Source organism: Palaemon carinicauda, chromosome 8, assembly GCF_036898095.1.
Source record: "Palaemon carinicauda isolate YSFRI2023 chromosome 8, ASM3689809v2, whole genome shotgun sequence".
Classification (NCBI taxonomy): domain Eukaryota; kingdom Metazoa; phylum Arthropoda; class Malacostraca; order Decapoda; family Palaemonidae; genus Palaemon; species Palaemon carinicauda.
The window spans coordinates 13,787,209-13,803,082 of record NC_090732.1 but is presented as its reverse complement, the minus strand read 5'-3'; the positions used below and the strand labels follow the sequence as shown (position 1 = coordinate 13,803,082).

Here is a 15,874-nt window from a genome sequence, read left to right as displayed (position 1 = left end):
CCACGGATGATTAGCAACAGAAGAGTGGTGGAGGAGGCAAAAGCCTATGTTGATGTGAAGGGATAAATTACGAAAGAAAAAAAAATAGTCTATGATAAAAGGAAAAAATGAGCCATGTGGGTGGTCGGTTGGAGTTGCGTGAAGGGTGAGAGGGATGAGGGAGGTGAATGACTGGGAGAGGAAGGCACAGATGGGGTGACATCATGCATAAAAAGTATAATTCATTAAAGTGAATATTTGTTAAAAAACAGTAAATTGAATATATGAACATGCAAGTGTTAGAAGGGATAAGCAGAGAGAATTAGGGATAAATCAAAGAAGGAGAATAACCCATGGGTAAACAGTATGGGGGAAGGGTTCGAAAGTAGGCCAATGATGTGTGGCGACGTGGCAACAGTGGGGAAATCCCTTTCAAACGAAGTCGGTCATTTTTCGCTGAGTTGAGTAAAGCTGTGTGACAGTAGCGTGCTGATACTCTGACCGGTGTATATTTTCTGACCAATGCAACTACAGCCTATGTAACTATACTTCGTAATCTTTATCGTGAACATTAGTTTCTTGCAAACCAATATATTTTTTGCTGCATTCAGCCATCAAATTTACGTCTATTCAAAGATTAGAAAAATGAAACCTCTTAGTTGACCTTTTTTAAGTTTTATTAGTTAGTAAAACTCAGCTACCTACGGAGTCACTAAAATGAGCATGTGTACAGGCCTGTTCCATTACTTAGTTATCTAAACACCATATTGTGCACAATATGTAACTAAACCATTTTTTATTATTTCCTTTTTGTTACTTGTTTTATCCATTCAGACAACTTTATTTGCTTAAATAACCTGAGAGAAATAACTCATCAAGTAAAAGGTTAAGGATACCTCAAATTAAAAGAGGAAAAATCTGTACAAAAGTTTAGGGCGTTTTATAGTTCTATTGTTAATAATAAAAAAAAAATGATGGAACCCAAGATTTGATAGCCGGTTTTATACGATCTTGATCAGTTAAAGATGTTAAATCTACAAACCTTCAAGTATAATTTGTTGGTTTAGAATTTCGAGGTTTCGTATCTAACCCTTTACGATGTGAGTCTCACCACCAGAGTCGAGGGAACCTAAACGTATCGAGGTCAATGAACTGAAAGATTTTTTTTAAGAGCGAGGACCTTCGTGTCAAGAAAGCACAATATTGCATGCAAGATAATGATGTTCATGTGCTGTTAATGAGCCTTTATGACCTATTTCTTCAAGAGGCTGTTTGCTACTAAACCTTGCTTCATTAAATGTTCATCTCTGGCTCAACACCCAAAGGATGTTTTCGTTTCGCTCTACTATTAATTAAGGTCAATCTATTTTTGAAATCAACGCCCCACCCCCACAACAACAACCACACACACAGACACACACACGTATAAATATGAATGTGTACATATATATATATATATATATATATATATATATATATATATATATATATATATACAGTATATATATATATATATATATATATATATATATATATATACAGTATATATATATATATATATATATATATGTGTGTGTATATATATATATATATATATATATATATATATATATATATATATGACAGAAAAAGAGTGACATGGATACGAGAGCAAACTAAAGTAGAGGATATTATAACATGTAAGAAAAGGAAATTAACATGGACAGGACATATAATGAGAATGATAGATAATAGACGGACATTAACAATAACAGAATGGGTTCCTGGAGATTGCAATAGAAGCAGGGATGGAAGAAAAGACGATGGACTGAAAAACTAAGAATATTTGGTGGCATAGACTGGCACAGAGACACCATAAACAGATGCAAGTGGAATATGTCTGAGGCCTTTGTCCTGCAGTAAACTAATTACGACTAATATATATATATATATATATATATATATATATATATATATATATATATATATATATATATACATATATATATACTGTATATATATATATATATATATATACTGTATATATATATATATATATATATATATATATATATATATATATATATATATATATATACTGTATATATATATACATATATAATTGTATACCTGATGGCTCGCCAGACTGGGATTAGATTTATAATTAGGTCAATCTTTATTCAGTTTTAAGACTTTCCCTAAAACTTAATTTTTTACAATAATTTTTTTTCCTTATCCGTATCCTTGCATTCTCTAAACTTTCCCTCCTCATTTCTCTCTTGACATCTTTTATCGTTTTTTCTACTTCCCATCCTTCGTGCTTGTTATCTCCTGGCACTTCATTGTTCTTGCTTTCAGTCTTCTCGACACATTCTATTTTTTTTCCCCATAGTTTTTCCTTCCATGTTCTCTCACGTTTCTTTCTTCTCTTTCTATGCTCATCTTTTTTTTCACCTCATCCTGTTAACCCCTCTGTTATATTCCCCTTGCTAACCATCCCTTCCCCTCCCTCAAGTCCCATCCTTTTCCTCACAGTAGAGGAGCGAAGCTCCAATCTTGTGAACAAATAGACACCCGTGAAGTACATAACCATCCCTCCCAGCTGCCGACCCTCTCTTATCAACTTCCCTGATTTCAACGTCCCCCTATTAACTCATTCAGTTATTCCATATATTCGTTCTGATTCTTCTACTCTTTAATGTTAAACCCTCTCCCCCTTTTAACATCTACTTTCCGAGAAAGTGGCGTGTACTGTTTAGATATTTGTGATGCGTTGTTTGAAGGGTAATGGAATATCATTAGAATTGGCAACTGCAATTCCCTGCAAGTAGGTACGTGGCTATTTGCATGGGATGTAGTTCGTCGTTCGTTGCAGAGGAGCCGAGCTAAAGGGTTTCTTACTCTTCACTTTGTGGATGTAATAGGCGAATGTGCCTTTTGTGCTAGACGCTGGGCTGAGTAATTGTCGTATGCCTGAATTGGATGGGATCACTGAATTGAATTTGTTGATGAGGTTAAATTGAGACTTTTACGAATTGCATTGTTGCCTTTGTCAGATGTCATCTTTCATTGGCCGTGTGGTTGGTCTGGTGATGTATACCCTTTCATTCATAAAGAATCACTATTGTTTCTTGTTTGGATTCGTAGCACAGAACACAGGTCATTCGTTGCAGCGAATCTAGATGATAGTGCCAAGCATTGGGAAACCACTAAGTCTAGATTTGTATGTCTGTATCCTTGTAACACCATCCTTAAAATCTTAGCTCGAAAGCAGTCATATACTGATTTCGTTGCTATAATTTATTCATTTTATTACGTTTTCATTAATCAATTGCGCTTGCGGGCTTAATTTCAGCTTTGTCCCTTATTTACAGTTATGTTTTTACAAGAACGCTGCTTGAACACATGCGGTGCGTATATAGTCATCACCATCTCCTCCTACGCCTATTGACGCAAAGGGCTTAACTGAATCCATAAAGGATTCATTGGTTAGATACATCAAAGGATAGCCAGTTCCTATCTAACCAAGGCAAGTGATCCCTGCCGGTCCATACTATATAGTCATCATATTGAATGAATATTTCATACGTTGAAATTGCTTTATGTCTTTTACTAAAGACGAATGATTGAATTATATCATATATGTTATATGCTACAGACCTGACGATATTGTCAAATAATCATTGCTGCCTTTTTTAAAAGCTAGTTAAGTAATTTCTTACATTACATAGAATGAAATTATTGAGACAAATAAGTATCCGACCATGCATCGCTTGACGGGCGAGATTCAGAGGGATCGGGATAAAAAGGTGAAGAATTGTAATGTTCAACAGGAAAAAGTCCGCAGCATTGACTGAGAATGACTGTACTACGAATAATTTAAAAACTTTTAGTTTTATTAGCCAGTCAGCTTTTGAAGTGACTATGTTCACATCGCCAGAGAAGATAATAAATATAAGAATCTTGGTGTTAAATTATATAAAAGACATTTCTCTAAATACACTACATCTACCTTTTTATTTCATTGAAGCTTTCGAGTATCATTCAATGAAATAAAAAGGTAGAAAAATTGTGGATTGTATTGCTGAACGTCCTACAATTTCTTATTTATGTGAGATTTTCAAGAGGGACCCCACTAGTAGACGTAATAACAAACAGATATGGAAGAGAAGCTTGGATCGAGATAAGAAAGTGGGAGACGACTCTAAGAAACGAAATTAGATGTAGTGTATTTAGAAAAATGTCTTTTATATCAAAATCTTTTAGTTTTCCTTATACTGATTACTGGGGATCGTATCTAAACTAGCTAAATTCGTAAAAGAAGAATTTGAATGCAGGAAATTTGCTAGATAAGATTTTGTGACGTTTCCAAAGAAATCAGGATCTAGTGCTGGAAAATAGCTTCATATTTCTACGCTGACCTATGTAAAAAATAATTTTACTGAATACCTCCACCAACGAAGTTGGAAAGAGGTTACGTTTTCACCCCTGTTTATGTGTTTGTGTGTGTTTGTATGTGAACACCTGCCTGGCCACAATTTTAATCATAGAGTAATGAAACTTGCAGGGATTAACTGTTTTGCAAAAAGCTGGAAATGATTAAATCTTGGAAGGTCAAGGTCAAAGATCAAGGTCATGGTCAAGCAAAATGTCAAATTCACGTAATCAGCCATAAGTTTAGGCATCCTCTTCACAGAGACTTCAAACTTGGTTAACATTTGAGTCTATGAAAATCCACGCCAATAAATGCATGTTAAGGTCAAGGGTAAAGGTCAAGGTCAAGCAAAAGGTCGAGCAAACAAGGTGCCACGGCGGACGTCTGCGCTCTACTGATGCCCTTCTAGTTTATTTCGTTTCAAAATCAAGGAAACTTCAACTATATTTCAACTTCCTATCCCTTAATGTTAGGTTCCATTGACAACATGTAAGCAAAAAGACTCGCTCATATGCAGATATTTTATTTTATTATTCTTCCTATATTGGGTAGGACACTTTTCTAACCTAGTGTCCCTTTCAATAGGCATTGCTAGTTCATTTGAATTTGAACCTAACTAAAGCTAAGGGTCTTGACAATAGCCTTAAAGTACCGTTCTCTCTATTTCCTAGTTAGTGTTCACTACCCAACACTCCCACATCTCCCCTTCTCTGATGGTATCTGTGTTGTCATTTACCTGTCTCTTTCTCTTTTTAGAATTTGCGGATTTCAAGTGGAAATAAAGGTGAGAGAGAGAGAGAGAGAGAGAGAGAGAGAGAGAGAGAGAGAGAGAGAGAGAGAGAGAGAGAGAGAGAGAGAGAGACGATTTCCAGAAAATATCTCGAGTAGGGTTTGAAGTCTCACTCTTGTTTTCACATTTTTCATATTCAGATTCAAAATGGACATGACTTTTTAAAAGTAAGATTTTACGCTTACAAACAAACCTACGTAAAAATTGTATTTCTTTGGCATTTTAATCACGTATAAAGGTTCCTGAGTATGATCCAATTTAAACCTGGAAACAATTTCCATGTGTTCTATAGTCAATTCTTTCTAGTTAGGCAAATTTGCACCGACTCGCAAGGGTGCCCTTTAAGCTCGGAAAAGTTTCCTGATCGCTGATTGGTTGGACAAGATAATTCTGACCAACCAGAGAGCAGGAAACTTTTCCGAGGTAAAAGGGCACAGCTGCGAGTCAGTTCAAATGCACCTCATTAAAAAAATTGAGTATAGGTTAGTAGTTTGTGATAAGCCCATATTCATAGTTGTTATTGAATGAAAAACAGCTACATTGCTAAACATTTGCATTAAAAGAACGGTAAATGTCTGGCAACATTAATCCGGGATTTTTACCGTTTTAAAAACGGATATATTGACGTAAAGGACATATATTACGGTCACCAACCCGTAAACTATAATAACAAAGTAAGGAAAAATTACGGTCGCCTGTATTTTACTAAAATACGGCTGAGAACAGTATATTTTTATAAAGAATTTCCGATAAAAATTACGGTTTTTAAGTGTATATAACATAAAAAGGTAGTGTTTGGTAGTAATTTTCATACCAAAAATATATTTAGTCTATTTTTTCCTCCTTTTTTTGGAAAACAGTTTCATTTATGGAAATAATTCCCCTGTGTTTTACGTTATTAGTTTGAGGTATCAATACCTCTTATTGAATGAAAAAAACAGCAGTATCATATAAAAATATGGTGTTGTGAAGTGATTTCAATACAAATATATTTAGTCTTTCTATATTCTCTACTCTTTTTTTTCTAGTTAGTCCTTCTATTCTTCCGAAAAAAAAAGGTCTCACCCTTCTCTCCACCCAGCCAGTAGTAAATACGGCGGGGGGGGGGGGGTCCGACCCCCAGCCCCCACCCCTCCCCTCCTGTCCCTCAGACGCTTAAAATCCCCGCCAAGAAGCAAAGTATCGCCCAAAGCCACACTTGGACGAGGCACAAAGAGCCACTCGGAGAATTTGGGGGGTAAAAGGCACACTACCAAGAGTGTGGCATTTTCCTTGGCTAAGAGGTGCGTGGAGTCTCCACTTATGGTCTTTCAACTCGTTTGCTTTTGCTCAAACTGACGGCTTTTATTCGTCTTCTTATTTCTTTTGTCATTTGTAATCTTCTTATCTTTGCCAACTTCGCTTCTGGGCAGCTTTGAAAGAATGGCCTTATTTTCTGCTGACTTCATTACAGTATTAAAATAAACGTATTATAAACTTGAGCTGTCGGTATTCTAAACTTTATATATATTATTTTGTTTCGCTTTTTGCGTTATTTAAAGTGTTGAGCCAAGTCTTATTTGATTACAAACTTTCGCTTTCTATCTTACAATATAGATTTCTGTTATAGATAAACGAGGATTGAAGTGAGAAAACCTATCAATTTTTAAGAAATTCAACTGATTGTTACTGTGTAAATAAAAACAAAATATATGCATTAACACTAAAATTAAAGTTCCTGTAAACTCAAACATCTTATCTTCCTTGATTCTAAATAACGTTACATAGTGAAGAGCTAAAGTAAATAAAAGAAAATAAGCTTTGATAATCAGAATTGGTCAGATGATTGTTGCATCCAGATCTATATCAAGAAAAAGTCTATCACACTTAATTGATATCAAATGCTACAACAGGTTACTGGAAGGACTGACAATCAGTCCTTTATCGACTGCTAGATACAGGCTATTGAAAGGACCGAAACTCAGTTCTTCATCGACTGCTAGAGCAGGCAAGAAGGATTGAAACTCGGTCCTTTATCGACTGCTAGTGCAGGCTACTGAAAATACTGAAACTCAGTCCACTAACGACTCCTAGAGCAGGCTACAGAAAGGACTGAAACTCAGTCCTTTAACGACTGCTAGAGCAGGCTACAGAAAGGACTGAAACTCAGTGCTTTAACGACTGCTAGAGCAGGCTAGTGAAAGGAATGAAACTCAAACCTTTAACGACTGCTAGAGCAGGCTACTGAAAGGACTGAAACTCAGTCCTTGTCTCTTACAGCAGATTTAGGGAATGAAAAATGAGTCGAACTTACCTCCACCATTCTTATAACACAAATAAGGAAACCTCCAGACATTGGCCAGATCGACAGCAAAGCCTATAACGGACAGCAGAAAGTCGACCTTCTTGCCCCAGGTCTCTCTCTCCTCCCCTTCAGTGAGGGCAACCCCCGTCTCACCCCCGGGGGCAGCGACGTCCGCGCCTCCCCTGCAGGGCACCGCGGATTTCTTGTCCCCACAAGCCATTTTGGGCCTCGGCGCCTTTCGGCTGAGGGGTTCTACAAGCCCAGTATTAACAGCTGAAGGGCAGAGTCCTTATGCGATCCTGCCGTTTCGGTAGCGACGTGCATATAGGCTATCCTGCGGAGAAAACAATACACAAAGTTAGAAAATGTTTAAAACACATAAAGTTAGAAAACAATACACAAAGTAAGAAAACGTTAGAAAACAGTACACTAAGTTAGAAAACGATACACAAAGTTAGAAAATGTTTAAAACACAAAGTTAGAAAACAATACACAAAGTAAGAAAATGTTAGAAAACAGTACACTGTTAGAAAACGATACACAATGTTAGAAAACGATACACGAAGTTAGGAAACGTAAGAAAACAATACAGAAAATTGAAGCATGAAGTGGTAGTAAAAATGTCAGATATATACATTTGATGTTTCCTCAAAGAATGGAATAACTTTCATAAAAGTTTTGATATAAAACCTGGATTCCTTTGTTCATTGGGCATAAGGATGTAATGTTTTGATTGATGGGTCAAATATTTGGATGAAAACAGTGTATAAGAAGATGAATTCGTGTAAGGAAATAACAAGAATAGAAAATGTTTTAAGATATGACGTCATCATGGGGTGGGGCTTATTTTGCCTGGAATCTTTGCAGCAACTTTTAGTGTTCTATGAAGTACGCCATGTTATCAATTCTATATTAGTAATTAATTTTACACTATTATTCAACAATTAAGTCCAGAGCAATGAAATACAGTTATTTCACTGGAAGAACAGCCCAGCTTGCAAATTAATATCAGTTATTCCAGAGTGATTAGAATTCTCATAGAGTTCTGGGGAATTCCTCTAACATCAGAATACCCTTCTTTCTAGCTTTCTATTTTACCTGAGTCCATGCTTTCATTGTTAAATCAATATAAAAAAAAAACCATAGAATAATTTTGGGTGAAAGGAAATCTATTCTTTTCTTTTGGAGCCATTGGGCTTATGGCATCTTGCTTTTCCAACTAGGGTTGTAGCTTAGCTAATACTACTACTACTACTACTACTACTACTACTACTAATAATAATAATAATAATTATATTTTATTATTGTTATTACTTGCCAAGCTACAACCGTAGTTGGAAAAGCAGGATGCTATAAGCGTATGGGCTCCGAGAGGGAAAATAGCCCAGTGAGGAAAGGAAACAAGGAAATAAGAGAATTAAAATAAAATATTTTAAGAAACAGTAAAATCATTAAAACAAATATTTCATATGAGGAAGATAAATCTATATAGTGTGTCCTAGTGTAATAATAATAATAATAATAATAATAATAACAATAATAGATAAATCTATATATTGTGCCTTAGTGTAATAATAATAATAATAATAATAACAATAATAATAATAATAATAATAATAATAATAATAATGATAATAATAATAATAACAATAATGGTAAAAATACATTTTTTATTCCCTTCGCCCGTCACTATGATGCTGTGAATGCAGTCTTCAAGTAAGCACCGAATCAGATGACCATAAAAAAGATTACCATGTGTTCTTCTATTTCTCTTTATTTCCTATCTTCAATTCTCAATTCTGCCTTTTTCTTTAAGCTGTGCAACTGATTCTTTTCCACTTTATTTTTTCAAACAAAAAACGTTACAGTTTAATCAATACGATATGTTCTTAGTATTTTTGTTACCCATTTCTTAATTGATAATGTTAATCTATATCTTTATCAGTGACAGTTGCATCACTTTGATAATCGCATTAATCTGTGTCATTAAAAAAAAAAAAAAACATTCTGAACACTGAATACAATATTCCTAGAATACTTTGCATTTAAAGAATTATTACTCCATGAACAAATGTAAACCCATCGTCAAAATAAATTTCATTATGTTAGTATTTATATTTTAGTTATGGGCGTTTTCTTGTATCGTCTGCCACCCCCCCCAAAAAAAAAATCGTACTATTGCATGATTGTAAAATAACAAAACAAGTATAATATATTCACTCTTATCAACAAGGTCAGGTCATCCTTAGTGACAATGGACATCATCAAAATTTAGAGAAGCCAAAAAACGCTTCATACAACCAAGAATGACGGAAAGATTTTCATAATTACCAAATCTTTAATAACAATTCCAACAATTGTAGGGGCCTTTGGAAACGTCCCTGACTGGTGATCGTCACACTGGGGTTCACGTCCCGCTCAAGTTCGATAGTTTTTTTTTTTTTTTTTTTTTTTGTATACAAGCTCACCATCCTTGTGAGCCAAAGATGGGGGTTTGGGGTAGCCTATAGGTCTACCTATTGAGTCACCAGCAGCCATTGCCTCACCCTCCCTGATCCTAGCTTGGGTGGAGAGGGGGCTTGGGCGCCGATCATATTTATATGTGTTATGAGGAAGAGAAATCAGATAGTGTGCCTAAGTGTAGCCTCAAGCAAGAGAACTCTACCCCAAGACAGTGGAAGACCGTGGTATTACACAGCCTTTTTGCCCGTTTGTTTATGTGTGAACAACTTATTGGCCACAATTTTACTCATAGAGCAGTGAAACTTTCATGAAGTAATTGTTATACTGAGACGTGGAAGTGATACCATTTTTAAATTCCAAGGTCAAAGGTCAAGGTGAAGGTGAAGGTAAATATCGAGAAATGAGCTACCGTGGCGGATGTCTGCCCTCTACTGAGTGCCCCTCTAGTTCCTTATAAGATAGTAGTAAGGAACATTCTCTCTTTTTTTTTCCCTCCATCTCCTCTCCCCTTCTCTTTCTCCGCTGTCATCCGTCCCAACCCTCTGCTTCTTCTTACCCCAACAATAGACGAACTAAATTCGCCCTAGTTGAAGGATCCAATTGTCTTACTCCCCTCCCCCTTCCTGTGCCTATCACGAGCCTGTCAGTTATGTACTCTTAAGTCTAAAGCGCGGATTTCTTTTTTTGTCTCAACCCTTTTGTCTCTCTTTAATCACCGCGTTTGTTTATTTACATTGCAGCTGTCCTCTTGATTATAGTGTAACGGCTCACCATTTTGCTTAGGTTTGGTTTACCTCTCGTTTTAAAGGTATTGTACTCTACGCTTGTATTGTTCATCACAATTGCATTTATCATGGAAAAAATATCACTCAATGTTATTGAAAGTAACTACATACTTAATACAGTTTTTATAGGATTTATTCAGTAAATGTAATTAATATTACTTTTTTATGAAGTTTGACGTTCATTTGTCATCTTATTTATGGCTTGAATAAAAACATTTGTAAGTATTCGTTGTTGTTCTCGAAACAGTGTGAACTGAAATCCACTAAAATCGTTAACGTATTTTAATATAGTAGATGATTATGACTATAACAGTATGTTGAAGCCCTTTACATACATTAAGTTCTCCGACATGATCTTGCAAAAAATCCCCTATTGCTTTTCTACCTAGCAAATACTCTTAAAGTTTTCCTTACTCTCCTTCCAACTTTGAACCATGGAGGATAGCCTAGATCTATCTAACCTGCAAGCTCTGCACCCAAATATCTTACTGAATTCTTTCTGCATGAATTAACCATCAGAAATTACCTGATTCCTTTTCAACTTTAACCTTAACTCTTGGCATTTATTTGCATGTTAACAATTTTCTCACCGTGGTGATCCTTTTTACTTTTAAGATTTATAGTTTATATATGAAACATTTATTTTAATGTTGTTAATATTCTTAAAATATTTTGTTTTAATCGTTAATTACTTCTCTTTTAGTTATTTATTTCTTTATTTCCTTTCCTCACCGGGCTATTTTCCCTATTGGGCTTATAGCATGCTGCTTTTCCAGCTATGATTGTAGCTTAGCAAATAATAATAATAATAATAATAATAACAATAATAATAATAATGCAATTATCAAAGTAACACAACTGTCGCTGATAACGATATAGATAAACATTATCAAATAAGAAATAGGTGACAAAAATACTAAGGATACATAGTTAATACATTTCATTACCTTCAACATTGTTTGTTCTTTTCCAATTAATATTAATCCATAAAATAAGAGTTAGCTTAGTAATTCCTTTAGGTTTATAATCACTTTTCTACAGTCCAGCTATTGTTTCGTTACACTTTATTCTTCTTTTCAAGCTTTTGCCATAAACCCTGCGGCCTTCCTCTTCTTTCACCTATTCTATAACTCCTCTGTAGGGTATTCCTAATAACATCACTTAGGTTTACTCCAATCCTTATACAAATCATTTCCTGTCAGACTCACTTTACCAAAATAATACTCGTGGCTCCAGTTTCCAAAACTTTTTAATATTCTCGCCAGATTATTTTACAACACCATTACTTCCTCAATATCCTTTCTACTTGAACCTCTATCAGTTCTATCTCGTAATTTTTCGATGTACTTTTAGGATACACGCTGGGTAGCTTTTTTCCAATTATTCTCAAGCCTACCTTATGTGGGTTTGTAACAACCATTTTAAATCAATACTCGGTTAATTGTCTAAACACATGTTACTAGGGTCAGAGCTTCAAATATAACAACAACAACAACAACAACAATAATAATAATAATAATAATAATAATAATAATAATAATAATAATAATACCTACAACAGATCCTTTGTATTAATGAATTCTTCAACTAATTAATTGCTCCTCTTGTATCCCCAACATTATCTTCTAAAAACTTTTAGATTCGACGCCTCTGATTCCTCTTACAATTCTAAAACAGTTGTTTTCAACGTCACTAAACTCTTTAAATTATTCCAACAAACCAGAACTGCATTCACACCAGACAGCTTCTCTCCATTTGCAAATTACTTTAAAATGTTTATTGTCGTTATAAACAATACTGTCGGTATTGAACCCCATAATGAACAATGATTTTCTGAAAAGTTTCTCTTTATTCTCAATTTCTAAAGTTAATTTTTATTGACTACATTATTATTTTCTATCACATCACTACACGTAAAATAATCTCTTTCTTCCTGTTTTCCATCTTATACCTGACTTCCTCCTCATACAAATCGAGGCTCATTTTCCATCCTTCTTCCAGTATATACAGTTTCTGTAAATACTGTGATGTCGTACTTCTAGCGCTTCTATGTTTCAAACCCCTTGTAATTTATATATATATATATATATATATATATATATATATATATATATATACATACATATATATATATATATATATATATATATATATATTTCTCCTAATTAGATAGGTTAATTCCTTATCCAATTTCCTTGTCTAAATTGCATATTTTTTTACGTTCTTATCAACCTGGAATTGGGCAGTTGATAATCAGTACTCTCCTCTTCTCACCATTACGTTCCTCCATTGCTATTTTGCCTACTGTGAACTAACATAGAACAATAAAGCCTTTTTTTCCACAATCTTCTCCTTTCTAAGCACATTTAAAGCTAATGTTGGAAACCCATAAAAAGTTTATATGTTGACTCGTAAAGTTGGCTTTGGAACTATCTTCCAAAACAAATTTTTTTAATGAATTAGCTTGTCTTACAATTAAAAATTTATACCATTTTGATACTTTTATTCTATTTAACTTCCAAAATAAATCCAAAGTTAATAAATATCTAAATTTCATAAAATAAATAAACTTATTTAAGTGAATCCAAACAAGATGCTTCAATGCTCAATTTTCATCAATTGTATGAAAACAATACAAACACTTTCTTTGTAATTTCGCTTCTGAAAGAGTTTTTAGTGTTTCTCGTGAAGGAAGTATAAAAATTTCGACCCAATGGGATAGGTTATTCTAGAAAGAAGAAGCTGAATGTCAAACACGCAAGTGACTTTGATCTCTCCCTTCAAAGCAAGACATTGCTCCTTTACTTGTTACCCAAGACTTTTAGTTTTATAGGTAAAGATGTAGAACTAATTTCTTTGAAGTAGCTCCTCAGAATTCTTTTATATGTCTTTGACCTATTTTCTGAGGTCGTCGTTCAATTTTTGTTTGCTTCTTTGCTTTACGGTAAAGGAAATATCAAACACCTTACGCTGAGTGTTTATTTTGCCTTTCTCTTTTATTCCAGTTCACGAGAACACTAAACTTTTCTTTTACTCCTTTCAGGGCTTTCATGATAGCATGTACCACACATATTTCATACACGCTCGTCCACTGTAACCGTATTGCTCTTCTTTATATCTTACTCTCCCCCGCACTGATAATATAAACCTTTATAAGCGTGCTATCTCATGTCTTGCACTGTTTGAAGTATGTGTCATTCCTACTCTTAAATATGTGTATATAAGCTCTGTAGCTACATTGCCACATTGTTGACCACGGGATGCTATTAGCCAAAGGGCTCCATTCGGGAAAATAGCCCAGTGAGGAAAGGAAATAAGGAAACAGACAGAATAATGGGTCTGGGTGTACTCTCAAGCAAGATACATCTATAGTAGGCGAAAGTTTGAATTCCATGAAAAAATGAATAAATATCAAACTTAAAGATTAAAATCAAAATGTTTAATTCTAGCTTGAGGGTACACTTGGGCCCATTTTTCTATCTTATTTCTCTTTCTCTTGCTTTTTTTTTCAAGTTTTTATATTCTATGAATGGAAGATCTATTTTCATGTTGTTATTGTTCTTAATATATTTTTTATTGTTTATTATTTCTCTTGTAGTTTATTTCCTTATTTCCTTTCCTCACTGGGCTATTTCCCTGTTGGAACCCTTTTGTTGTTTTTTTTTATAAGTTTTTATAGCATGTAAATCTAAGGTCTATTTTCATGTCGTTACTGTTCTTGGTATATTTTTTATTGTTCATTATTTCTCTTGTAGTTTATCTCATTTCCTTTCCTCTCTGGGATATTTACCCTGTTGGAACCCTTATGCTTTTTTTTAAAGTTTTTATAGTATATAAATTTAAGGTCTATTTTCATGTCGTTACTGTTCTTAATATATTTTTTTTTCATTATTTCCTTTCCTCACTGGGCTATTTTCCCTGTTGGAGCCATTTCGCTTATATAATCCTGCTTTTCCAACTAGGTTGTAGCTTAGTAAATAATAATAATAATAATAATAATAATAATAATAATAATAATAATAATAGAAATAACTATACTAATAACAACAACAATAATAATAATAATAATAATAATAATAATAATAATAATAATAATAATAATCAAGAAGAAATGATTCGTCAAAAGCCAGAAAGGCAACAGAGTTTTCGTAAAAAAAACAAAAAAATATGAAAACAGGATATTCTCGAGGGAAAGGTTTTGTAAAGAACAACTTGTGAGGTACCTAGGCTCTATGGGAAGGGCGTGTGTTCCGGAAGTGTCTAGAACAAGAATAGAGGCAGAAGGTAAAATTACTTGCCTTAGAAGCAGGCGTCGAGTGAGATATTACAAGTGTGAGGAATGAAGAGATACGGAAGAGAGAGGTGAGAGACCTCGGTGAGGAGAAAGAGAGGAGAAAAGGGGGCAACCTTGAAGCGCGTGATCAATATTCCTGAGGTGGGGTAAAAAAAAAAAAAGGTGAAGCAAGAGGCAGAATGTGCAATGGTTAGAACGAGAGAAATAAAGAACAGAAAAACACAAGGTAGACTAAAAGCAGTAAAAGTTAAAGAAATGTTTAATGGGATATGATGGTATCATTTAACATGGCTCTGTGGACTTATGAAGACAAAAGTTCTATTGTTTGTAAAAGTTTTCTAATTGAACCAGCATTTGCTGTCTCCTCAAATTGGTCCTTGTTCACATCGATATTGGCTTACATTATACTTATTAGCTCTCCCAAGGTTGTTATTACAGTATAAAGTTTCAGAACAAAATCAATATCAAAACAATAAACATTTTGCTGTATTTTCAAGAAAAGATAACGTCCTTCCTTCTCCCCCCCCCCCCAAAAAAAAAAACTAACACGATGATGTTGCAACTAATATCCTACTCATACGAGTCTCTCTCTCTCTCTCTCTCTCTCTCTCTCTCTCTCTCTCTCTCTCTCTCTCTCTCTCTCTCTCAGATATGGTATTATTCTCTTATGAACGTCATATCAATAGTATTTCTGCCACCGTCTGACATGCAATCTATCTTATAAATTCATGACCCTTTTGTTTTTAAAATCTCTACCATTCGTCCGAGGGTAACAACTATATTTACACTCTTCATGGTCGTTTTGTTATACCATCGAAGAGCCCATATTTTGTTTTTTATTAAATGGAGGGTAACTTCGCTTCAA

The 15,874-nt window shown here is 34.3% G+C and overlaps 1 protein-coding gene across 2 annotated transcripts in view; it reads right to left on the bottom strand.

Moving 5' to 3' along the window:
- The window catches only part of DAT (Sodium-dependent dopamine transporter), a 285,224-nt gene that overhangs the window by 154,685 nt on the left and 114,665 nt on the right, over positions 1–15,874 (bottom strand). For both annotated transcript variants that reach the window (XM_068378502.1, XM_068378501.1), the window contains exon 2: positions 7,477–7,801. In XM_068378502.1, the coding sequence (XP_068234603.1) occupies positions 7,477–7,687 (211 nt within the window). In that variant the 5' untranslated portion in view covers positions 7,688–7,801. The remainder of the gene's footprint in view (positions 1–7,476; positions 7,802–15,874) is intronic.